Source organism: Myotis yumanensis, unplaced genomic scaffold (genome assembly GCF_028538775.1).
Source record: "Myotis yumanensis isolate MYYU_CA2020_CCGP unplaced genomic scaffold, mMyoYum1.0.hap1 SCAF_8, whole genome shotgun sequence".
Taxonomy (NCBI): Eukaryota; Metazoa; Chordata; class Mammalia; order Chiroptera; family Vespertilionidae; genus Myotis; species Myotis yumanensis.
This window is the reverse complement of record NW_027223759.1, coordinates 84,706,910-84,733,044: the sequence shown is the minus strand read 5'-3', so window position 1 is coordinate 84,733,044 and position 26,135 is coordinate 84,706,910. Positions and strand designations below refer to the sequence as shown.

Sequence of the window (26,135 nt, the reverse complement as noted above, 5' to 3'; positions counted from 1 at the left end):
GCTTATGTGTATTCCCAGTGCATACAGGTTACAAATTTGATTTTCTCCTGTTAATCTGTCTCTATTAAGACAGATTAACTTAGAAAAACTTAGAAGGTGGGAAGAAAAGTTTTATTTTAGCATCATTCTCCCATAAAAGGAACCAAGGCTCTTTGGAGAAATAGTTGACTCCAGGGTTGAGGCAGAGAAAATACAAGATAAACCTGGGATATCTTGTAATGCCAGAAAGTAAGAAAATGCTTTAAAAAGGATGGGGGCATGTTTAAAGGACAGAGTCAACCCGAGGGAACTCCCAGTGGCCAAAGTCGAAACAATTTGAGCAGCAAAATAAATAATGATGGTATTGAAGTATAACTCATATAATAAAATAAATATCCATCATTCTATTCTGATATAAATAATGAATGAGTGAATGAATGAATGAGGGAGGGAAGGAAGGCAGAGGCAGGTCATGGGAATCACCATTAAGCAGACACCGTGTTAATAACTGTTGTAAACAAGAACCACCGGTGGGTGCTGAAGTTGAGGAGAAATAGGACATTTGCATATTCTCAAATCATCTCCTCTAAGATATTAACTATCAAGATAAAATTGGAAAATTTTCAGTGGAGAAACTCAGCAGATAGCTCTTTAGTCAAGTTTAATCACCAGCAGTAAGACCCACTGACAGCATGCACCCTTGCTAAGAGGCACCAAGCACGACACGCCGCTCCTGTGGATTTCTTGCAGATGCATAACCTCATCCTCATCGTGAGAACACATCAGACAAACCCACGCTGTAGGACAGTGATGGTGAACCTTTTGAGCTCGGCGTGTCAGCATTTTGAAAAACCCTAACTTAACTCTGGTGCCGTGTCACATATAGAAATTTTCTGATATTTGCAACCATAGTAAAACAAAGATGTATATTTCTGATATTTATTTTATATATTTAAATGCCATTTAACAAAGAAAAATCAACCAAAAAAATGAGTTCGCGTGTCACCTCTGACACACGTGACTTAGGTTCGCCAGCACTGCTGTAGGAGATCCTAGAAAACTACCGCCCAAAGTGTCAAGGTCATGGTGATAAGAAGAGACATCGAGGACAATGGCAGATTAGAAGGGACGAAGGAGACGGACTGAATGCAGTGTGGCATCCTGGGAAAATAAAGGGGCATCCGTCAGGAGCATGGTGCCAACTTCCATGTCCTGCTTCTAATAGTTGTACCGGGTGGATGTTAACGTTGGTGGAAGCTCGGTAGCATATATGTGGGAGCTCTGTATCAGTTTTATAGATTTCCCTTCTGTCTAAAATTATTTCAAAGTAAAAATTAAAAAAAAAAAAAACTGGCTTAGGATGGCGGGCAGGGGACACGTGTCCCAGGGTGCCTCCTCTCCACCTTGCCCCCACGCTGCATCCGGAGCACCCGTGTTTTCCTTTGTTGGTGTCACATGATACCGACCCTGAGGTGAGCCTGCCTGCCATCCTCCAAGAGGCCCTGGTGCCAGACAGCCTGCGTTCTGACTGGAACGTCTGGTGCCAGGGTCCCCTCATGGCCTCCTTTTTGCACCCCTGCTCCATATGGTCCCTTCTCCACAGGGGCCCATAACGTCTGTTCAGAACAGGAAAAGCTCATGTTACTCCCTCGGTCAAAACTCTCCAAGGGCTCGGCATCTCACTTAGAATGAAATCCAGAGCCAAAGTCGTGTCCTGGCCACGAGACCCCACGTGACCTGCGCCTGCATCTCTGTGTTCAAGCCCCCCTTGCCCCTCAGCTCACTGTGCTCAGCCCCTTGCCCTCTCACGGGTCCTCTGGGAGGCCAGGCACACACCTCTGAGGGCCTCTGCACGTGCCCCTCTGCCCAGAAAGCTGTCCCCTTCCCTAAGGTCTCCGCTCAGCGGCACCTCCTCTGGCAGGCTTTGGGGGGCCACTCCCGCTCCCCTCGCCTACTTCAGTCTTCCTTTGTAGCACCTGTCACACCTGGCATCATGCATGTGTGAAATCTGGGTTTTGCCCAGGGTAGGCTGTAGTAGTGTCCCTTCCCGGACCACCGGGAGCCTGGCTCCTGGATGGCTCAGCAACTCCAATGGAGCTTGTGTGTAAGTGTACATTTTTGTGTACAGATGTGTGTGTGCACGTCTGCTGTGGAGGACAGCCCGTTTCCTGCTGTGACCACTGCCTGGGCGCAGCCAGACCTGCCAGCTAGTTCCGGGACAGAAGAGGGGTCACTCCCTGAACCCCCTCAGATGTTGTCTGATTCCTCCCCCGTGCCCGCGGTGCCCTGGTTTGTGCTGGTTCCTGGGACAGGAACCCTATCCCTCCTGCCCTGTCCTATATACTCCCCAGCACCTGCCAGGCGGTGCAGAGGGTATCATGGCTTCTAGTGCCGCCTGGGACGTGCCTCCTATGTAAGTTCCCTTAATAAACTCCTTTTTGGAGTTATTCAAGTATGCTCACATGGTGAACATTTATTGAGCCATACTCTCTCACTTTGTGCTCTTTTTTTTTGTACGTTACATTTTTAAAAACTTGTTTATTGTCTTCCCTGGGGTGCTTAGTACACTCTTAATGTGATGATCGAGCTGTGTCTTCCCCTGCTCTCCCAGCCCTGGGACATGTTCCCAACCACCTGCCCGAATGCGCATGCGCTCTGTGCTGTCTCCCAGGCCCGCATCACGTGCAGTGCCCGCTCTCCCCTCCCGCGCCGGCCAGCAGTGGTGGCTTACGCCTTTGTCCCACGGCGGATGGGCACCCATCAGACTGCAGAGATACGCCCTGTGGGGGCAGCCCAGGCCCAGGCGCCTGAGTGATTGTCAGGACCCGGCCAGGGGCAGCGTGTGGCCCCCGGGTGCATGGACTTATCCTGGGAAGGAAACTGGCCCCTGGAAGGCAAGTGCACCATTTTCTGTTGTGGGTGGGGTGGGAGATGTGAATTTTGGACTTTGCATAGTAAAAGTAATGTGACCTCGTTTTATCCCTTAAGCAGCGATTTTCAGCTGCTGTGCCGCAAGAATTTTTAAAACATGCAATACCTGACTATTTAGCTAGGGGGACTGATCTCTTTTCCCTTCCATTGTCAAAACATGATAACAGCCAACACACCCACAGCCATCTGGTGTGAATGAATCAAAGTTATACCCCCTTTTTTTTTGGTCAGGTCGGCAAAAAATATATATTTTGGTGTGCTGCGGAATTTTAGTAATTAGTTTATGTGCGCCAGGAGATGAAAAAAGTTGAAAATTGCTGCTTTAAGCTGATAATGTGGGACACATTTGTAGCTTAAAAAAGAGGAGGAGATTGGCGACAAGGAGAGGGAGGAGGCAGAGAGAGAAACAGGGTCTGCTGTGTCCCTTGAATGAAGACGGTGTCCTCCGTCGGCAGCAGGCAGTGGCCCTGGCTCCCGCCGCCCCTCCAGCCCAGCATCTACGACTGGCCTGGCTCTGAGTGCCTACCAGTCCCTTCCTGATTCTGCCCAGGCCTCACAGTCACAGGCTCCCTGGGGCCTCACCAGCGTGGGGAGCCACCTGGCTTCGGGACCTTTGGGTTTCTCTCCTGGGGGAAGTAATGCGGCCTCTTTCTGGGGAGGGAGTGAGGACGGAGGGAGCACTGCTCTCACGGGTCAGCAGAGGGCCTGGCACAGGTGAAGCCCCACAGAAAACTGTTCTTCTACTTGGATGGAAAGTCTGCCTGGTGCCTCACACACAACTCCCGTGTGAATTACTGCCTCTGTCTCATTCGCTCAATATCCACTCAGACATTATTTCTCAAAACCACTGGGTGTTGAGTAGGGTTGTCAGATTCAGCAAATGAAGATCTAGAACACCCGTTAACTATGAGTTTAGGACAAACAATGAATTACTTTTTTAGTGTCATATGTCCCAAATAGTACATATGCTACTGGGCCATAAAACGCTATTTGTAGTGCACCTGAAACTCAGCTGTAACTGGGCCCTGCTGTCCCTGGTACACCTAGTTCTGAGGAGTGGCAACTGGGCTCTGCCTCCCGTTGCTGGTGTCTCCCTCTACCCCCCGCCCTAGGGTGTTCCCCACAGGAATGGGTGCATAACTGAGTGATAAAAACTTCTGTTTTGCACATGGGGCTGGGATGGTCTTGGTCTTGGTCTTGGTTTGTTTTCATGGTAGAAAAACAAATCCCAGAAAAATGTCAGGCTCAACGAATTAATGAAAAGTCCTTTCAAAATTGTATATACAGCCTGATATCAGCAATTTAAGTGTACGTGTAAAAATAATGGAAGAAATACATCAGGTATACTTGGATCAGTATGGGTTGTTATAGTCCAAGTGCTGCCCTGGCCGGTTTGGCTCAGTGGTATGTACCTGGCCGGCCACAGGACCCACGAGAGGGCGCGTGGCTGAGCACAGCGGGTAGAGCTGGTTGGCCTGCGGACTGAAGGGTCCCAGGTTCGATTCCAGTCAAGGGCACGTACCTTGGCTGCAGGCTCCTCCCCGGCCTGGGCCCAGGTGGGGGCTTGAGCAGGAGGCAACCAATTGATGTGCTTCTCTCACATTGGTCTCTCTCTCTGTCTTTCCCTTTCTCTTCCTCTCTCTCTAAAAATCAATGGAAAAATAGCCTCGGATGAGGATTATAGTCCAACTGCCATAAGCCTTACCAGCTCGTGTAAGTGAACGAAGCCATGTTGACAAACACAATCAAAGGCCTGATTTTTACTGACATGTTTACAGGGCCCCCAGAGGGGTGTTTTTCCGGTTGCTCTCAAACCAGCCTGCAAGCTCTGCCCCACAATGTCCCCTCCATTTCCGACCCCCTCGCTAGTGTCTGCCGAATCCTAGCTACTTGGGGAGCCAATGTCCTTGCCAAGGCTGATCTCTCCCGAAACGGCTGCCAAAGCCAGTCAGTGAGGGGCTGGTTCCATGCAGAGGTGGGAGCGTGGCTCTCCCTACAGCCTGGGTCCTCTGGCCCTGGCGAGCCCCCCCCCCCCCCCGCCCCCCCCTCCCCCCCGGACTGTCAGCACTGGCTCCTCCCCTTTCCGCTCGCTCCCTGCTCGAAGTCTTTGTCCACGAAGTCTCCCACCTGGAAGCTTTAGCCATTGCCATCATACTAATGACATTTTATTTTTAAAAAGAAAAGTTATAACAAAAATGTACACATCATCCACATATCCACATTTCATTTTTTTCCTCTAGAAACTTTAATTGCAAAAATGGCTGGAACATAAATGGACACAAAGGACCACAGTGACTTGCAGAAAGCAGATGAGAGGAACTGGCCAGCTGGTTTTTATTCTAGAATCAGGTATGAGTTGAGAGCTTTGGCCCGCACATTCTTCATCTCCTCCAGCACCTTGTCTCCTGTCTTCTCCGTTGGTTGTGCCTGGTCTCTCACCTCTCTAAATGTCAAAGAACCAGACAAGGATACATCAGGGCACTTACAGAACACCCACGCCACCCACCAATGCCTCAGTGAAGGTTTAAGGAATACATATATATATAATATTAGTGGTAATTTAGTTGCTAGTGAAACACTTGGCTAAGTGATTCAGACCTGGCTCTCATCTCACTGCACAGTTTCTCAGCATGGCCAAGTTGCCTAAACGTTCAGTCTCCCTTTCTAGATGTAAAAATGGTGGCGATCCCCATCTCCCAGTACTATTGCCAAGTGGAGAGAGAAATGATTCACAGACATCCTAGCACGCTGTCTTCTGAATGCTCAGTTGGCTCGTTAAGTCTTCATGTTTGTAAATAAAGTTGACACACAATATCTCTGACTCAGATGAAGACTCTAGGAAGGAGGGCGGGGGGAGGGGGCTAGAGCGAGGGTTAAGCACCTGGATGAGTAGTGGCTGAGTGGAGCCCAGAACTTTGCTGGGTGTGGCAAGGAGTTGCTGGGTAGAACTTGCTCAATATCTGGGAGGAAATGATGAGTGCATTTGGTTCAAAGGGCAGATGTCTAAAGATTGTGAGCTCAGCCACATGATGTGCCTAGATAGAAGAATCTATACTAATAAAAGGGTAATATGCTAATTAGACCAGACATCTTCCAGACATCCTTCTGGACAGCCTTCCGGACAAAGCCACAGTGGCAGGGGCCGAGGCAGAGGTGGTTAGGGGCGATCAGGCCAGCAAGGGAGGGCAGTTAGGGGAATCAGGTTGGCAGGGGAGGGCAGTTGGGGCAATCAAGAAGACAGGCAGAGGGGTTAGGGTGATCAGGAAGGCAGGCAGGTGAGCAATTAGGAGCCAGTAGTCCCGGATTGTGAGAGGGATGTCCCAGATTGGAGAGGGTGCAGGCCGGGCTGATGGACACCCTCCCCCTCTACCCCCTGTGGACGAATTTCATACACTGGGTCTCTAGTATATTATAAAATCAAGTGATTCTGATACATTTTCTAAAGAGGGTGAAATGCAAAGTTCTGCAAATGCCTGATAGTTTTGCAAAAGCAGAAATATCTGAAAATGGAGAATTAAAATGTTCCCTAATATATATACTTAAAAAAAATTAATTGGTACCATTTTATGGAATCATTTAAAAATGTATAGGTCATGTCTTCCTTTAAAGATATTAATGACTGAGTGATATTGTGAAAATCTAAGGAGTGTTGAATGAAGTTAGTCTCGCAGTTTCCTGGACATTTTACATGATTCCCTTAGTGGGTATTGAGAGAGGGGAGGTCACCACGAGGGTAGCAAAGGATCTGTCGGTTAATCACAGCCAGGGAGGGAGAGCAGATGGTTCTCTGCATTCATGAAAATAGTATTTGCCAGAAACCAAACAGACAGCAGTCTTCCTGGGGAGTCAAACACCACTGGCGTGTTCCTTTTGCTCCGTCCCTGCCTGTCTGTGCTCTGGCTGTGTGTGTGCCTGACAGCGAGGCTGAGGCTGGAGGAGTGAGGAAAAGGAACAAGAAGGACAGAGAAGACAGAACTGAGCATCAGATAGTGATAGAGCTAGAGAGACTTTCTGAACCAAAAGAACTTTTGAAAATCATCTATGGGATATTACCTGTTGGAATACTAGTCAGCCAATAAAATGATAATTATGTTGACAATTTTAACACATGAAAAAATGTACAAAAACAATTTAAACTGAAAAATATTTGAATTCAAAATGCATGGCTATGTTTATTAAAATGTGTGAAATGTATGTGTATTTTGAAAAAACTGGAAACTAATTTGGTGTGCAAAATATCAGTTTATTGTTAGTTCATTTTGTTTGGTAAAGTAGCTAAAATACATTTAAAAAGGAAAAAAGATATACTACTTGGGTGGATATATAAAATAATAATTTCTATTTCATTTAATAATAATTTGATAATCCAGTGGCATTAAACATTATCTTTGAGGGATGAAAAACCAGGTTAAAGAGCAAGTAAGCAGAGAGGTACTGGATATCCCTCACTCATAGGACAAGCTATTCTATGTTGAGGAGTAATTTTTGAAATAGAAAAAAAAAGTTTTAATTTAAAACTCCTAGTCAACTGCTTGGAAGCTGAAACAAGATGCAGTGCAAAGGGCATCTATTTGCTGAGGTGTGGGAGGTTTCATGGGCTATGTAGTGCAACATGTTATTTTATTGGTAATTAATTGATCAAAACAGAGCCCACTGAAATTCTACTTAGAGTTTTTATTTCCTAAATTTCCTTTTAGCGGACACTGCCAAACTATTTTCTGAGAAGAGCTTGTTTCTTTTTTTTCTTTTTTACCTTTATTGTTGAAAGTCTTACCTATGTCCTCCTATTTCCCCCATTGACCCCTTCTAGACTGCCCCCACTCCCCGCCCCAGGCCTTCACCCCCTTATTGTCTCTGTCCCTGGATTATGCATATATGCATACAAGTTCTTTGTTTGATCTCTTCCCACCCACCCACCCTCCCCTGCCTTCCCTCTGAGATTCAACTGTATGTTCCATGCTTCTATGTCTCTGGATCTATTTGTTCATTGGATTTCACATATGAGTGAAATCATTTGATACTTGTCTTTCTCTGACTGGCTTATTTTGCTTAGCACAATACTCTCCAGGTCTCTCCATGTTGTCTCAAAGGGTAAGAGATCCTTCTCTTATTGCTGGATCTTTTTTTTCGGGGGGGGGGGGGCGTCTAAAAGCTCTTTCATCATTTATTTTGAATGATAGCTCTGCTGGATATAGTAATCATTGTTTCAGATCCTTGTTTTTCATTACCTTGAATACCTCATGCCATTCCCTTCTGGCCTATAGCATCTGATGAGAAATCCGCTGACAGTCTTATGGGAGTTCCTTTGTAGGTAACAAATTGCTTTTCTCTTGCTGCCTTTAAGATTCTCGCTTTGTCTTTAATTTTTGGCATTTTAATTATGATGTCTCTTGGTGTGGGCCTGTTTGGGTTCTTCTTGCTTGGTACACTCTGTGCCTCCTGGACTTGTGTGCTTTTTCCTTCACAGGTTATGGAAGTTTTCTGCCTTTATTTCTTCAAACATGTTCTCTATCTCTTCTCCTTCTGGCACTCCTATTATGCAAATATTGTTACATGTCACATTGTCCCACAGCTCTCTTAAGCTGTCCTCCTGTTTTTTAATTGTTTTTTCTTTTTGGTTCTCTGAGTGTGTGATTTATTTCTACCCTGTCTTCTAACTCACTGATATGAAGTTACGTATCTTTTCTCATGCTGTTGAGCATCTTTGCCATCATTATTCTGAATTCTATACAGTGGGGCCTTGACTTACGAGTGTCCCAATTAACGAGTTTTTCGAGATACAAGCTGTCTCTCGGCCGATTTTTGCTTTGAGTTGCGAGCTAAAATTCAGGTTATGAGCCAGCTTCAGATACCCCACCGCTAGTTGGCACAGCGAACGTCACAGTGAACGCCACAACATCAGCCCAGCATCACGTGTCTCACTCGTTCACTTTAAGATTTGACATACGAGTAATTTGAGTTACGAGCTCCGTCACGGAACGAATTAAACTAGTAAGTCAAGGCCCCACTGTATCTGATAATTTTCTTATCTCCATTTCATTTATCTCTTCTGGAGAATTCTCTTGTTCTTTCATTTGGGGCTTGTTTTTTTTCTCCCCATTTTGGCTGCCTGTTTGGGTTTGTGTCAATGTATTAGGTAGATCTGCTATGACTCCCAATTTCTGTTGCAGGACAATGTCAGACACTCTTTCTGACTGGCCCTGAATACCCTCTTTGGAGCTATCAGCAATCCACAGCTTGTGGCTCCCTCTACTGGAGCTTGGTGCCTTTGGAAAGGACCAAGATGTGCACCAGGGTCTGGTGAAGGGCTTGTTTCTGTAGGTCTCTGAAACCATCACAAAGACACCGAAGGAAACCCACACTACTCTAAGACATGTGGGCATTCCTTTAAACAAAGGCAGGGCCTCTAGCCTTGGCTGGTCTTGTGAAGTGGTTAGAGCATCAGCCAGTGCACCCAAGGGTCTCAGGTTTGATTCCTGGTCAAGGTAATATACCTAGGTTGCAGGTTTGATTCCTATCTGAGTGATGTGTCTCTTTCACATCTCTCTCTCTCTCTCTTTCTCCCTCTCCCACCCTGCCTTCCACTCTCTCTCTAAAAAAAAAGGAAAAAAAAAGTCAGAGCCTCCTAAAACACCTCAAACACATTTAGAAGATGAACTGAGAAATTTACAACACATATAAGAAAAGGTAATTATCCTTAATATATGAGGCACTCTTACAAATAAATAAGAAAAATATACCATTTCCTATAAAATAGTCAAAATAAGCCCCTCATTAAAAAAAATAGTTGATAAGCTAAGGAAAATGTAATATCTTTTGAAAACAAAAGAAGTTAGAATTAAAACAAGAAGATGGATATTTAAAAATCTATCATATTGGTAAAGAATTGAAAACATAATAATATTTTGTCGAGGGCATTTGAATGTGGGCAGTCCTGACCTCTGCTGGTAGGAGGTATGCTGATGCACTTTGTGGGCGGCAATTAAACAATATGTATTAAAACTTTACAATGCACGTTGTTGTAGCATTTACATTTCTGGGAATTTATCCTAAGGGAACAGTCTGATAAGTTTGCAAGAAATTTATGGCACAAAGATGTTTACTGAAGCACTACTGGTAACAGCAAAACATTGATAAGAATTTACATGGTCATCATAAGAGGGTTGGTTAACTAAATTATGGTACATCTACCAGTGAAATATAATGATGTATGTTTGTATTTATAAATATATGTTTATGATATACTAGTGGCCCAGTCCATGTATTCATGTACATTGAAAGGAAATGAATTAGAAGAAATATTTTAATATTGCTCTTTCTCTATAATAGAAGTGTCATAGATGAAAGAAAGTTAGTAAAATACATATGAAAATAATATATAAATTGATTAATAAATAAACAATAATATCAATAATATGTGAGCGTGAGGCAGTCTGCATTTCTATCGTGCCAATAGTTGGTCTTAAGATACATTCTATCAATGCTGCCACTTTCTTTCAGCCTCAGAATGTCAACAAAAACAATCAAATTCATGATCGATAATGACAGATTGAAACACATGTGTGTGATTGGCACCAGCAAGAGCTTTATATGTATCACGCATGCGCGAGTCAGTGTTTATTTTTATTTTTTATTTATTTTATTTATTTATTTTTTAAGTATATTTTATTGATATTTTACAGAGAGGAAGGGAGAGGGATAGAGAGTTAGAAACATTGATGAGAGAGAAACATCGATCAGCTGCCTCCTGCACACTCCCCACTGGGGATGTGCCTGCAACCAAGGTACATGCCCTTGACCGGAATCGAACTTGGGACCCTTGAGTCCGCAGGCCGATGCTCTATCCACTGAGCCAAACTGGTCAGGGCTCAGTGTTTGTTTTTAAATTGCCAGTGCGCGTCAGTGTACTGGCCGGTCGGTCAGTCACTTAGCCTTTTGTATGTATAGATTGCTAAATAAAAGTGTAGCCCAGCTGGCATGGCTCAGTGGTTAAGCTTTGACCCAGGAACCAGGAGGTCGCAATTTGGTTCCCGGTCAGGCCACATGCCTGGGTTGTGGGCTTGATTCCCAGTGTGGGGCATGCGGGAGACAGTCAATCAATATTCTCCCTCATCATTGATGTTTCTATTTCTCTCTCCCTCTCCCTCTCCCTCTCCCTTCCTCTCTGAAATCAATAAGAAAATATTTTTTGTAAAGTGTAAAAGACCAAATAATATGCCCTAAATGGTTTGGCTCAGTGGATAGAGTGTCGACCTGGGGACTGAAGGGTCCCAGGTTCGATTCCAGTCAAGGGCACATGCCTGGGTTGTGGGCTCGATTCCCAGTGTGAGGCATGCGGGAGACAGCCAATCAATGATTCTCCCTCATCATTGATGTTTCTATCTCTCTCTTCCTGTCTGAAATCACAAAAAAATATATATATCTTAAAAAAGACAAAATAATATGAAGAATATGATTGAATTTTGGTAAAACATATGTACATTTATTTACTTAAATAAATATTTGGATGGCCATACATCAAAAAGTATGTTACTGCTTCTAGGTGGTAGGGTTATGTTTTTAATATATATATATATATATATATATATATATATATATATATATATTGTTTTTTAAAATGTGTTTTATTGATTTCAGAGAAAGGAAGGGAGAAGGAGAGAGTTAGAAACATCAATGATGACAAAGAATCATTGATCAGCTACCTCATGCACACCTTCTACTAGGGATCGAGCCCAAAACTCGGGCGTGTGCCCTGACCAAGAATTGAACCATGACCTCCTGGTTCATGGATCGACCCTCAACCATTGAGCCACACCAGCTGGGCAGCTTTTGATTATTTTTAATAACAAAAAACATTTTTTTAAATAAAAAGAATTTTTAAAAGTATACCTGGAATTTCAAACTTATGAACCATATGAACGACATGTGGTTATGTCCATTATAAAAATATTAATCAATACCAGTTTCCTTAAGGATGATGATGTTTGCTTAGCTGGCTGGCCCCTGATGGAGAGGCAAAGGGAGACATCAACATCTGCCAAGCATCTGGTTCACATCTAGCAACTAGCTTGGTGTCTTCACATTTGAGTCTTATTTAATCCTCACAACTGCCTCGGAGAGTTTGTTTTCTGCATGTTACCAATGAGGAAACTGAGACCCAGTTACTAAAGGTAAGTAACCGGCTGGCGATCTCACATGTCATAAATGGTGGAGTTGGGACTCATAGGTCTCATTTGGCTCCAGAGCCTGGAATGAAACTCCTTTCATATGGGATGAAACTCCTTCAGCTATCAATAAGAAACAAACACATCTCTGAGATTAACTGATAAGCAACTGGAAAAGTTGGATCCAGTTTTTAAAGGCGTATTTGCTAACAGCATTTAAAGGAATGCAGCGTGCCTAAAATAAAATACACATCCAATTACCAAAAGTATAGGAAGCCTCTTTCTCTTAAAACCCGAGATATGTAGATTCTGACAACATGACAGTTCTGTGGTTCGTGTCGGGCAAATTTTATCCAAGGCCACCTCTTAGTAGGCATAAAAGCATCCACTTACTTCTCCTTTTTGGTGTCCTTGTGGTCCAACATAGGGAATTCCACTTCGATCATTTCTGGAGTCAACATAATTTCCATATTCTGTTCACAGAGCTCACTGAAAAGGAATAAGAAAACTGTTTAGCTGGAACAGTTTTTCCTTCCCAAAATAAAAGAAATACTGAATCATTTAAGAGTTATGCAACTCCTGTGGTCTTCAAGGTTAGTTCTACCTACTTGTGTTGAGTCCGTGTTAAGAGAAGCAGAGGGCTGATAAATTGCTTTCCACCAATGAACAATAGTAGGAGTCATTATTTATAACCAGAGAATAAAAAGCAATGTTTAAAACAGGATTACAGAATTCATGTTCTTTTCAAGTGTACATGGAACATTTACCAATATTGACCATATCCCGGCCTGTAAAGAAGGCCTGAGTGAGTTCCAAAGATTGAAGTCATTCAGAGTACAATCTCTGCCCACAATGGAATTTGAATAGATTTCAACTGCAAAGAAGATAACTAAAAAAAAATCCACAACTGTTTGAAAAATTAAACAATATATTTATAAATAATTTATGGGTGAAAGAAGAAATGAAAGGGAAAGAGCCTAGTGCTATCTTTGGTCTGCTATCCCTTAGGCCGGGAGTCAGCGGGCTTTTTCTGTAAAGGGCTTGCAGGTCACACAGTCTCTTGTGTAATTACCAACTCTGCTTTTGTAGCATGAAAGGAAGTAGAAAATACTCAAATAAATGGGTGTGGTTATGTCACAGTAAAACTTTGTTCACACATCAGTAAAACTGATGACAGGAGATCAGCTATGTCTCAGATACTGGGCATTTCACTAATTGATTATTTACATATAAAAATGCTTAAGTGGGCACAGTGATAGGAGCTTCAAGGACCTATTTCCACTGGCTGCTGGATGCTCATCAGTGAAATTAAATGTAAGTGCCTTGGTTTCGGGCCTGTTTTTTTAACCCTCTCCAAGTCCTACCTGTCATTCAAGTACTGACCCAAGTCTACACGACCACTGAAGTCTTCCCACCCACCCACACTGCCTCTGCTCTCCCCTTCCTTGAGCTCCCAGACACCTAAAGATCAGCACATTTGAGCCCTAGAGACTGTGTATCCCCTGCAATGAATTTAACATCTTAACTACTTAGGGCTTCGGTTGGCTGTGAGCCTGGTCTCATTTGGGTTGCAAGCTCAGGCACTGAATGCTCCTCTGAAAGCTCTCGCAGCATCCAGCATAATTGTGGAAAACAGACTACGTTAGAGACAAAGGTGAAGACCGTACCGTTCGACTGTATCCAGTCTGTCTTCTTCTGGTAAGGCTTTAAGAGTCGCAGGGACGTCTATAGGAAGCATAACTGAACTGAGGGAGTCACAGCTGTGGGAAAATCACACAAGCAGCCAAAGGTAAACGATCACGGTAGCAGTCTTGTGGTCTTTGCATAATTTCCTAAAGCACTTTTGTTGTGCCCCCGAGGAGGCCTTTATCATTCTGTCCTCCTTCGCTCCTGGAACCCCACTGACGTTTTCCTAGGGGCAAAGGCGGGGGTGTGACAGCTCCCAGTCAAATCCAAGAACATGTTGCCAGATAAGATATTTCCCAGGGTTCAGAAACATAGTGTTTTTTTTGTTTTTTTTTGTTTTTTTTTTGTATAAGAAAGAAGGGAAAGTGAGGAAAATACATATATTCTGCTTAGCATTATAAAGAGAAACTAAGGATGGAAAAGTTAGAAGACCAAGCTGATTGGTTACCACAAAGGCTGGGAGGGGGACAGGAGGGTGTGACATTGCTCCCTATGCCTTTCCTGTCCTTTTGAGTTTGGAAAGCATGTCGTTGCTCTACACATAAAACAATAACATTAAATCTATAAGAAAGGAAAGAAAAAACCCTAAACGGAAAGCAAACGGAAACAAATGTTTCATATGAATTCCATAGCCACACTGGAGGGACAGAAGAGAAAGAGAGGGAGGAAGAGAAAGAGAAAGGGGGAAAAAAGGGAAGGAAGGAAGGTGGGAAGGAGAAGTCATCCAAGCAATTTATAAATACAGTACCTGACTATATACTTCCTGCTTTGAATGTGGTGGGGACAGGGGAAAACTACAAATAAATCCGAACTCTATTGTGCTTGCTTATTAAAGTGGTTATAGGTGCGGTAATTCTGAGATGAGTTTAGATGTGCTGTAAAACTGAGCAAGTAAATGTGTTAGGAGCCAGGGTTCTCACAGTGAGAGAAGGAACATACAAATACGAGCGGGGGAAGGAAGCAATACTCTATGGATAGAGAATTTGTATAAGCACTGTGTGAAGTCATGATTTCTGATATATATACTGTATATGTGTATGTACATGTGTTTATGTGCACATGTATACGTACACATGTACACAATATATGTGTGTGTGCATGTGTTTTGGTGTGTACGTGTGTGTGTGTGTGTGTGTGTGTGTATTCCTTACATACACACCCTGGCTTATCTGCTGAAGAGGCCAAGAAAGAAGCCCTTCCCCCCCAGGGGCAATGTGTACAGGGAGCGCCTGATATTGGCTTTCATGTCATTCCTCACTGAAAGGAGCCCAGGGAGTGGCTTACTGCCTGACCAAGGCCGAGTGCAGGTTCTAGCTGCCAGCTCACTGGGCCTCCCAGGGGCACTCGGGGGGTCCTGCCCGGAAGAGGGCCCAGCAGCTGCAAGCCCGGACCATCTCCAAAGCAGGCAGCACTGGGAAGACGGAATGGCAACCGCCACGTGCTTTCCCTGATTACCCGATTTTAAAGTTTTGAGACTATGCTCCTCTTACTATTTTTTTGTTGTTATTGTTGTTAATCCTCACCCGAGGATATTTTTTTTTGCATTGCTTTTCAGAGAGAGTGGACAGGAGGAAGGGAGGGAGGGAGAAACATCAATGGGAGAGAGGCACATTAACTGGCTGCCTCCCATACTTGGCCTGGTTCGAACCTGCAACCCAGGTACGTGCCCTTGATGGGGAATCAAACCCGCGACCCTTCAATGCCCAGGTAGGTGTTCTGACCTCTGACCGCACCAGCCAGGGCTCCTCTTACTTTTTGTATGCTAATATGTTCTTCTGAAACCGAAGTAATGGCAACAACAGAGGGGGGGTGGGTGTTTTGCTTTGCTTTGCTTCTTTTAATGCCTTACTTGGCAAAGTAAACGCTGACAATGCTAAAGCAGTCCCCAAATTCCTCTGGCCATTTCACTCACCTATAAAACCCAGAAGTCTGGGCACTGGATTAGATAACTCATTCAGTTGCTGTCGACTTTATGAAAGTCCTAGAGATTCAACAAATTCTCTCTAAATTTACTAAAGAGTAAAGAACCCAAGTTGAAGTGTTTTGATTATTCTGAATACCAAAATGACTTGGAATAAACACTAACTATATCACAGGGTTTAACAACAAATGGGTAACTCTCAGGGGGAAAAGACACAAGGGAAACAATCCATAAATAATAGGTATTTTATTCAAGCAAAATGGTTGCAAAGTTGAAGTATCATTAATGGATTGGTAGGAATTTAAAAAGAAATGCTGTTATTATTTTATAACTCCTATTAGAAAAAAAAAAAAAAACACTCCCTGATCTAGAATCTTGTATCGTGAAAATCCAGGATAAGGAAATATAGAATCCTCTTTTGATTTTATAATCTGTTACCAATTATGGTTTATTTGGAAACAATCTGGCCCAACAGAGCACTCAGACCCAGAAGCTGAAAGTGACACTCATGGTCGGGGACTTTTCTCTAATTCACATAGAATTCACGTTTAATTCATGGTTAATTCAAGCCCCAGGTACCTGCATTCTGACTGCTTTTTGAAAGGACAGCCTCAGGAGATTTCCCCCCTTCATTCTGGAGACCTGTGCGTGGGGCCAGTTGGTGGACACGGGCAGTCTCCACCTGTCACCATTTCTCATCTCGCTTAGTCAGTCTCCTGACAGTACCCCACACCAGCTATATTTACAGATTGTAAGGGTAAGTTTGAAGTGTCCTCACCCCACAGCAAAATGAGGCAGTCAGGTGGTGGCAGACCGTCGCCATCTGGTGGAAACAGGGGGATTGCAAGCTGTAGTGGGTGGGTATGGAAGGTAGAAGAGCAGGAAGTTATTAAAGACTAAAGGACCAGTGCACGAATTCATGCACAGGTAGGTTCTGGCTGGCCCGCCCTGGCTGGGGATAGGGGCCTCGGGCGGTTGCCCGGCCCCGCTCCCTGGTCGAACTCCCAGTTGAACTCCTGGTCGAGGGGACAATTTGCATATTAGTCTTTTTTTATATAGGATGGTGCTAATGCATCACATCATCATTTCACTTTAATCCACACAGCAGTGGGGTGAGGATGCCATCACATACTGTTTCACGGGCGGGGAAACTGTTGTGCAAAGTGCTTCAGTAACAAGTAACTCGCCCAAGGACATAGAGCTGGTGACAGCTAGCAAGTAATGGAGCAGGTCTCTCAGATGCCAAAACATTGTTCTGTCTGCAGTGTCACTGTGTCACTGCCATTATGGCGATTTTGGGTTTTGGAGATACACTTAAGTGAAGAACAGAGATGCTTAGTTTATTTTGAGATGGCAGTGGGTTGGATGAGGTATGAATAAACGCAGAGAAAAAGAACGACTGTTTTTGAAGTCCTACATGTCCTATGCTTGGCGTCATGTTACTCTCCAGGCAAGGAGGAGGAGTAGAGAAGCACTAAGGAGAAACCCAAAGGGGTGGTATTCGGAAAATCTCTGGAAGCAAGTCTGGATTTTCCTTAATTCAGGAAAAGCTTTTCCGCAGGTGAAGAAGGAAGAAGTGAATGAAGCGTTCTGGAGTCACACACTGGATTTCAACTCGCTGCTGCGGCCCTGGGGAGGGGTGGTGGAGGGTGGTACACCTGAGGCTGCTGTACCCTGGCTTAGCTCTCCTCCTCCTCCTAAACGAAAATGTCAAGGCTGAGAAAGGTCTTCGCCACAGGTCCAATCCCCCGCTCTGGACAGGAGGGCTGGGCTCGGAGGTGGCCGGGGGCGCGGCTGAGTTACAGCCCTGGGAGGCAGCGGCGTGGCATTCTGCTGAGGGAGAGGAACTGGACACACTGTGGGGAGCCGGGGGCAAAGATCCCCGCTGGTCCTGTGGTGGCAGAGCCCGGTTTTCCTGACCACTCCTGAGCCATGGCAGGGCTCTGTCACCTTGGGGTGGGCCTCATTCTGAAGCAAGGATTTGAACATAAGGTGATGATAATCATTTCAGGATACTAGTCAAATTTGCTCACCAACAACTTATTTAACTATGTTTATGAGGACAATGAACTAAAGATGCAAATTCAAGGTTTCAGAAGTGGGTTCTTGATCAGGCAGAGCCTTAAAGAAAAGGCAGCAGGCTTCTTGTTTGGTATCTCAGGGCTTTGAAGAGGTGTTATATAAGCAGATGGGGGAAAAAGGGTGACGCTAAATTTCTTTGGTCCAACAATATACTCATCTCCCCATTCTGCTTCTGGAGCTGAGTGATAGGCTGAATCCGGAGCTGAGCTATCCCTGTATATCAGTGATTCCCAAAGTGGGCGCTACTGCCCCCTGGTGGGCGCTGCAGTGATCCAGGGGCGGTGATGGCCACAGGTGCATTTGTTTTAACTTTTTTTGTATTACCTTTCTATTCTGAGTTCAATAAATAGTTTCATAATTTCAAACTTCAATTTTTCTAATTTACACCTTTCTTTACTATATTTTACAAAAAAAGGTAGAAACATTAATACATATATCTTTCTGTTTAATTGCTATTAAAATTAAAAAAAAATTAATTTCCAGGGGGCACTGAGTAATATTTTTTCTGGATAGGGGGCGGTAGGCCAAATAAGTTTGGGAACCACTACTCTATATGATGATTACTGTGGGCCTTGCTGTGGTGCTCTCACAGGCTGTGGCGTGAGGGAAACATGGATCCTTTGGAACCAGACTGGAACGGTGTAGAAGGCTCATCTTGGCAATTTTAAAATGTGAAAAACTAACCATGAATATTTCAGCTGAATTGTATGGATTGGTTGTTCACTTTTATTAAAATACTAGAGGCCTGGTGCACAGATTTGTGCACCAGTGGGGTCCCTTGCCTTGGCCTGTGGGATCAGGCTCTCTGACATCCCCTGAGGGATCCTGGATTGTGAGAGGGGGCAGGCCAGGTTGAGGGACCCCACTGGTGCACAATCGGGGCCAGGGAGGGACCTTGAAAGGGCTCCAGGGCATGTCCAGCCTGTCTCACCCGTCCCAATTGGCTGGGCCCCAGCAGCAAGCTAACGTACTGGTTGAGTGTCTGCCCTCTGGTGGTCAATGTGCATCATACCAACTGGTCGAATGGTCAGACACTTAGCATATTATACTTTTATTATATAGGATGGCCAACTAGCCACCTGTGACACTAGTTGTTTTTTGTTTGTTTGTTTGTTTGTTTTTGGAGGTGCTCAGGGTGAGGAGGAGGGTCCTGTCCCCAGCCAAGTGGGCACCTCCGGACACTAGTTGTTTTTAAAGTGTATCTTAAGACCAATTCAAAATTTGAAAATCAGTGTACCTCATCTTTTTCTGTGACTAGCAAACTTCCCTCATGCATTAAAAAGGCATAACCTGACACTGATTGGCATGTCACATTTTGGGACCACAGCCTCCGTGAGACATGAGCTGTGCTTACCTCTGTGCTGTCTCTGTCTTGGAGGTGTCGGGCAGAGATGTGAGAACCTGGGGCTGGAACCTCTTCCAGTGCATTATTCCGGGTATAATGTCCTGGAATGGAAGCCGGCACAGGGCACTGCATGTAAAGGAACTGTTTGGTGAGGCGAAGCCTAGGAAGGACTTTCATTTCATTCAATTGACTATAGTTTATGCTTAAATATTAATTCCAAAATTTATAATTTCATTCAGTTTGATTGAATTTGTATGAAGCTAAAAGACAAGTGCTCCAGCAAAAGGCATTCAACAATGCAGCACACAATTAACATGGGGCCAATGGAGCGTTCCTTCCCCTGATTGATTAGGCACATCATGATTCAGCAGGCCCTGGGGGGGGGGGGGGGCAGATGTGGCCTTACCATCTGTTTGGTTGTGGTGACTATGGTGCTGAAGCCACAGTCAAAGAGGCTGGTGGTTCATCAAAGGGCATCTAGGCAGGGGAAGCACCTGCAAGTGCAGGGAGGTGCAGGGGGGGTGTTGCCAGGAGGGCGCCCGCTGGGCTGAGTGTGAGGGCGGTTGCAGGGAATACGTCTGGAGAGGCAGGCTGGTTATGAAAGGCTCGAGGGCCAAGCTAATGAGCTTGGAGCCAGTCTCACGGGCAGCAGGACCGCAGAGAGGGTTCAAACTAACAAACAACGTGATTGGAGGGATGCGTATTGAAGGAAGTTTTCTAGAGAGGGCTGACAGCACAGTGGTGGCCGCGGGGAGCGTAGAGGGAGATTCAAAAGCTGTTTGGGGCAGACTGGTAGAACCTAGTGATGGTAGGTATTTGAGGGAGAGGCAGGGATCAAGGATCACATGGGCCACTGCACAAATCACAGAGCAAAAAGGTAAGGCCGGAGGAGGAGCTGTTTGAGGTGTAGTTGGCAACAGTAGGGCATCGATAATGACCCGAGTTAGGGATTTATTGAGTGTAAAGGTCCTGAGGGCAACTCCCAAGAGATGTCACTGATATTCAGGTTGGTTATCTGGGGGAAGAAGGAATTCTTTGGAGCCTCTTCCTTAGTGTGCATTTGTCACACCAGCACCTTGTCCATTCTGAGGTTTCTACACTTGCTGGGGGCAAAGAAGAGGCAATCAGGCCATGGGGTTATGCCTGCCATGTGATGGCTTTTGCGGGGTTGAAATAGGAATAAAAATGCATAGGAGGTGTCATCTTCAAGGGAGAAAGAGAGTGTGGATATTGAAAAAGGGCAACTTGCAGCCGGAGAGGTGGGTATGGTTGGGGCCAGAGTGGTATGCGTCTCCCCCGGGACCTCTGGAGTGCTGTCAGTGTGAGAGTGCACATAGCCATCGTTGTTAGCTCTCTCGTTCCTCAGCTGTGGCTGCAAGCCTTCTTTGTCTCAATTCCAGTGGTGCCCCTCCATCCCTGTTCCCCGCCCTTCCCTGCAGCCCGGGGCGAGCTCTGCCTGCGAGCCTGGGGACGGCATTACCGTGTGATGGAGAAACTGTCTCTGGGTGAGAGGAATGCTGGACCCGATGTGGGACTCCTTGGTGAACTTGTACTTGGGGTGAGTGCACAGATAGTAATCTATCAAGGTTTCTGTGTAGGTCAGAGGGTGCTTCACAGCAAACAATCCTGGGTTGGGATTCTGCAGGAGAGAGAGAGAGAAAACGATTCTCATTTGTTTCCTGGCCTATGAGCCAGGCGGAGGGCAGGCGCTGCTAATGTTCTCGGTGGCTTCCACTCGCACTGACAGGATCTCCGTGGCAGCGCCTCTGGGGAGCAGCAGGAGAGCGGGTGTCTTCACACTGGCAGTCCCAAATGTCAGCCATTCATCAGTGTCCCTCTTCCGGCATGACGTACCACGTGGCTGCACTCAGCTCATCACATGGAAACAAGTACAACTGAGATCACAGCTTAAAATGGCTTAAAGTATTTGTTTCTTAATTCGATGAATTAGGGGGATTTATTAAATAAGCAAAGTGGTTTTAAAAAGCAAGTAAGCTTCTGGCTTTGAAAACAGAAGTAGCTTTTGAAAAACTACTTCGAAAAGAAGGCAAAGAAGAGGGTGCCATTTGCTCTATCAGGAAATGTCAACATTTAACATTGTTTTGGTGATGTTTTTAATTGAGGAAGGCTCCATGTGGAGGTAATATCTGGTTTTAGGGAAGATCCTGTTTTTTATTAGTTTTCCAGCAGAACTAATGGAGGCACAGAGCAATTATACCTAAGTATGAGAACATAGAGCCTTGCGGCGACCCTTCCAGGATTTTCTAACAATAACTCCATTCTTGTCGCAAACAACAACATAGCTTTTGCCCCTTCACAGTTGTTTAATTTCAGATGTTTAAGAACTAGTAGGTTGAGAACTAGTTTGTTCTATTTGTTTGTATAATTTTCTAAAACATTAAAAAAAAATCACAACAAAACACATGGCTTGTAGAAACCCAATCTCGTGGCCAAGAAACAAATGTCTCCCACAATTTAAGGCAGCGGTTCTCAACCTGTGGGTCGAGACCCCTTTGGCGGTCGAATGTCCCTTTCACAGGGGTGGCCTAAGACCATCCTGCATATCAGATATTTACATTACGATTCACAACAGTAGCAACATTACAGTTATGAAGTAGCAACGAAAATAATATTATGGTTGGGTCACAACATGAGGAACTGTATTTAAAGGGCCAGAAGGTTGAGAACCACTGCTTTAAGAGAACTGCAGCCGACCGGGGAGGCATAGAAGTGGGGGAAGGAGAGCTTAGTGTGGTGCCGGCATTGAATGGTCCAGTCAAGCTCGCCGCCGGGAAGGCTGCAAGCTGCTGCAGAGGGTCAGGGAGAAAGACGGAAGAGGGGTCTTGCCTGAACTCATTTTTTAATGTAGGTGAATAGTGCTATAAATTTCCCACAAAATTATTGTGTTATGTTTTCATTTTCATTCAGTTAAAAATACTTTGTAATTTCTTTTGATTTCCTATTTGGCCTTTTGGCTATTTTAAAGTATATAATTTAGCTTCCAAATTTTGGGGGGATTTTCTAGATATTTTTATGCTATTTATTTCTGACTTAATCTATCCAAGTCAGAAAAAATACTTCATTTAATTTGAATCTTTTCCATTTTATTGAGCCTTGTTTGTGAGAGAGGGGTGTTTAATTCACCAACTATAATTGTGGATTTGTCTACTTTTTCCTTTGCGGTTCAATCAGTTTTTGTTGCATCAGTTTGAAGCTCTGGCATTAGGTGGATGGATATTTAGGGTTGTTGTGCCTCTTGGATGAATTGCTCCTTTACTTGGCCTCCTATCCTATGCATAGCAGTCACACCCTAAGTGTTAGTGGAATTAATAAATTAATAAATAACTACTGATGTTTTCTAAGGAAGTTTGGTATGACTGGAAAATCCCTCAGTTCCTCCAGATCAGTGTTCTCACATTTATTTGTTTATTTATTTATTTTTTAAAAATATATTTTATTGATTTTTTACAGAGAGGAAGGGAGAGGGATAGGGAGTTAGAAACATTGATGAAAGAGAAACATCGATCAGCTGCCTCCTGCACACCCCCCACTGGGGGTGTGCCCACAACCAAGGTACATGCTCTTGACTGGAATCAAATGCTAGACCCTTCAGTCCGCAGGCCAATGCTCTATCCACTGAGCCAAACCGGTCAGGGCAGTGTTCTCACTTTTAAACCAATGAGAAGATGGCAGTGGGTGGGTCTGGGGAACAAACACTGATTGTTCAGACCTTGCTGCGGGGACCCCAGGGCTTTGCTGGGATGGCCCCTCAGGAGAGCCCCTGCCCCACTGCCATCTGAGCAACCAGAGCTTTATCTGTTTTACATTTTGCCTTTCTCTGTAAAATTTCAGCTGTTGAGAGGCTTCTGGTACTAAAGGAAGTTTGAAAACCACTGAGTTAAATGTCCTGCGAGGTTATTCTAGTTCTAAGATTCCATGTCTCTGAGGAGCATTCTCCTCAGCCCACGAGACAATAAGAAAATGCCAGAGCACGGCCAACACCACAGCTCTCCACAGAAAAGCAGCTCCGTTCTGAGGAGGAGCCCTCGGAACAGGCAGGAGACGGGCAGCAGGCGGCGTGGCGTCCCAGCCCCCCACCAACTGGCTGGGTGACCTCAGGTGTGACCATTAGCACCTCTGCCCACACTGGGAATTCTCACAAAGGGGACTTTCTCAAGTGGTGTTTGAGGCCCCCTGTTCTCTGCGTGTATGTGATGCCATCATGGCGTAGAACTTCATCAGATTTCCTGTCTGGATGGGACTGGGGCAGCTGGAAATGTGGTGTAGGAGAGAGAACCTCACGAGAGCAGGTCAGAATAAGCAAAGACCTGGTGATGGGCGGGACATGGAGTCTGGCAGGGATGTGTGTCGGGGGACAGGGACGCACGGGGCTGGGGATTATGACTGGCCTCACAGTTCCAGGAGTGTCGGCTTAATTTGGTAGAAAAGTGGGGTCCATGAAGACTAATGAGCAGGAAGTGGCATGGTTAGGTTGCTTCTGGTGGGTAAGCATGTGCAGCTACAGAAACAAAGTAGGACAGAGAAAGCTGGTAGGCAGAGGCGTGAGTATGGCAGCGATGCACTGCCCAAGGGTGGAATAGGAACCAACATTGAATGATGGGATTTGGGGTAGTTTTACTTTCTTTTTCTGTTGTGATTTTCCTTTCTCTTTTTTAAAACATTATGTGTGTGTGCATGTATATACATATAATCTATACTAATAAAAGGGTAATATGTTAATTAGACCAGACGTCCTTCTGGAGAAAGTCATGGTGGCAGGGCCAAGGCAGAGGCAGTTAGGGGTGATCAGGCTGGCAGAGGAGAGCAGTTAGGGGGATTAGGCCATCAGGGGAGGGCAGTTACAGGGATCAGACTGGCAGGGGAGGGCAGTTAGGGGGATCAGACTGGCAGGGGAGGGCAGTTAGGGGGATCAGGCTGGCAGGGGAGGGCAGTTAGGGGGATCAGGCTGGCAGGGGAGGGCAGTTAGGGGGATCAGGCTGGCAGGCAGGCAAGTAGTTAGGAGCCAGAGGTCCCAGATTGTGAGAGGGATGTCCCATATTAGAGACGGTGCAGGCCGGGCTGAGGGACACCCCCTACCCATGCACGAATTTCATGCACTGGGCCTCTGGTCTATAATAAAAGTATAATATGCTAATTAGACCAGACAGCCGAATGACCTTCCGGATGTCCTTCCAGACGACAGTCCAGACAAAGCCGTGGCTGCGAGGACCAAGCCCCTTGCACGAATTTCGTGCATCGGGCCTCTAGTATATTATAGATGATATATAATTAGAAAAGATCACAAAGCTGTTGTTATAAAAATAAATGCTGTGATTACTAAAAGACAGAAGCATTGATATTCTCCAAGCAAGCAATTTTGAAGATGACATATTGTTTAAACCTTGACATTCCAAAGAGGTAAAAATATTCCCAATTAATACATCTGTTTTCTTATAAAGCAACTGCTGAAATAAAAGAACACAGAACACAAGACTTCTGCCAATGGTCACTTACAAAGATGTAAAGTGGGTCATAATCTGGAGACACAGCTAAGGCCTTGGGTGGTTTCATGTTCAAGATTGAGATCTTGCCAGGGGACTGAGGGGTGACGTCCTGCTTTGGCAGGGCTATCACGGTGGTGGCTTCATCCTGTGCAAGGACCAAGAGCAGTGTTAGTCTTGATGCTGGGACAAGAGGGGAAAGGCGAGGGCAATTCCCAAAGGGGGATGTGTTACCTCAGCTCCTTGCTTCAGGGCTCGAGCAAGCTTTTGAGGTCTGTAACTTGATGAAGACAACTGAACAGAGAATGGCTGGTACCTCCTAATTTTGTACAATTGAGGAACCTGGGGATAAAATAAGATGACTGATTCAATATCCTTAAAAGTTTGTGACCATTTAATGAAGTCTACTCTCAACAATAACACTTCTGAGCTTCCTGGTGATAAAAGAAAACAAGCTCCATGCTGTTGCCACGAGATTGTGGCAATGGTTCATTTGACTGTGCTGGAGTGACTTGGTGCCAGTCCTGGTGCCAGCACACAGAGCCACCCACAAGTACCCTTCAGTGCCACATGCTTAGAAAGACCTCAACTACTGGTTAGTAATGAAAAATATTTATATTTTCAGGGGAGGATTAAAAATGATGGCAGAATAAGTGGATGCTGCACAGACATTCTCCTATGACCAAACTGGAATTACAACTGAAATACAGAAAAACTTCCGGAATAATCAATGGAAGACTTGCTGGAGAGAACCCTGATAGCTGTGGACTGAAAGTGGAGACTGCATAGAGACTGGTAGGAGGGGTGGAGGCTGGCTGGGCTCCCACAGACAGCAACTGAAATCCCAGAAAGATATCTCAGATTGTGGGGAGGGGTTTGCCACTGAGAACTCTGGGGTCTAATCCTCAACCTGGGCTCCCCTAGCAGGGAGCACCAGAGCTGAGAAGGGTACCCACATAATACCTGGCTGTGAAAAGCAGCAGGGTTGCTGTCTGTCAGGGAGAAGCAGCTGGAAATTCAGGCACCCTCTTAAAGGGCCAATGCACAGAATTCCCTATGGAGCCAACCACCTTGTGCTCCAGCAAAGGGAGGGCAGAGTGGACTGGAGCTGTGTGAGCAGGATCAGGGGCTCTGGGGTTAGAGCTCAGAAGGCAGACACCCTGGTTTCCTGTGCTGTCATTCCTTCATGCTGCTGAGGTCATCTTTCCCACACAGACATTTGTTATACAGGCAGCCTTGCTGTGGGAAGACAGTTGACTCACCCTATTGGAAAACACCTTGCCCCACAGTGCAGAGTTGCTGAGGCCCATTAAGAGACTGAGAATAACAATTAGCCCTCCAGGCAGAAGCAATTGCCCCACCCTATTGAAAAAAAACTCTTGCAGCACCTGTGGATGATTGCCTGAGGGCAATTCAAGACAGAATCCTATAAGTCTGTAGACCAGTGGTTCTCAACCTTGGCTGCACATTAGAATGACCTGGGAATCTTTTTAAAATTCTAATTTCTGGGCTTCATCCTCCGAAAA

General features: G+C 45.2%; 1 protein-coding gene across 3 annotated transcripts in view; it reads right to left on the bottom strand.

Annotated features, from left to right (window-relative positions):
* Nucleotides 1–5,132: 5,132 nt before the first annotated feature.
* The window catches only part of CFAP221 (cilia and flagella associated protein 221), an 89,564-nt gene continuing 68,561 nt past the window's right edge, over nt 5,133–26,135 (bottom strand). For 2 of the 3 annotated variants that reach the window (XM_070423135.1, XM_070423136.1), the window contains exons 18-24: nt 24,844–24,951; nt 24,623–24,757; nt 20,589–20,747; nt 19,118–19,209; nt 13,742–13,834; nt 12,468–12,563; nt 5,133–5,353 (exon numbers count right to left, since the gene is read on the bottom strand). In XM_070423135.1, the coding sequence (XP_070279236.1) occupies nt 5,245–5,353; nt 12,468–12,563; nt 13,742–13,834; nt 19,118–19,209; nt 20,589–20,747; nt 24,623–24,757; nt 24,844–24,951 (792 nt within the window). In that variant the 3' untranslated portion in view covers nt 5,133–5,244. Of the gene's footprint in view, nt 5,354–8,138; nt 8,443–12,467; nt 12,564–13,741; nt 13,835–19,117; nt 19,210–20,588; nt 20,748–24,622; nt 24,758–24,843; nt 24,952–26,135 lie in introns of all 3 variants that reach the window. The other variant, XR_011472442.1, reaches the window with a different exon arrangement.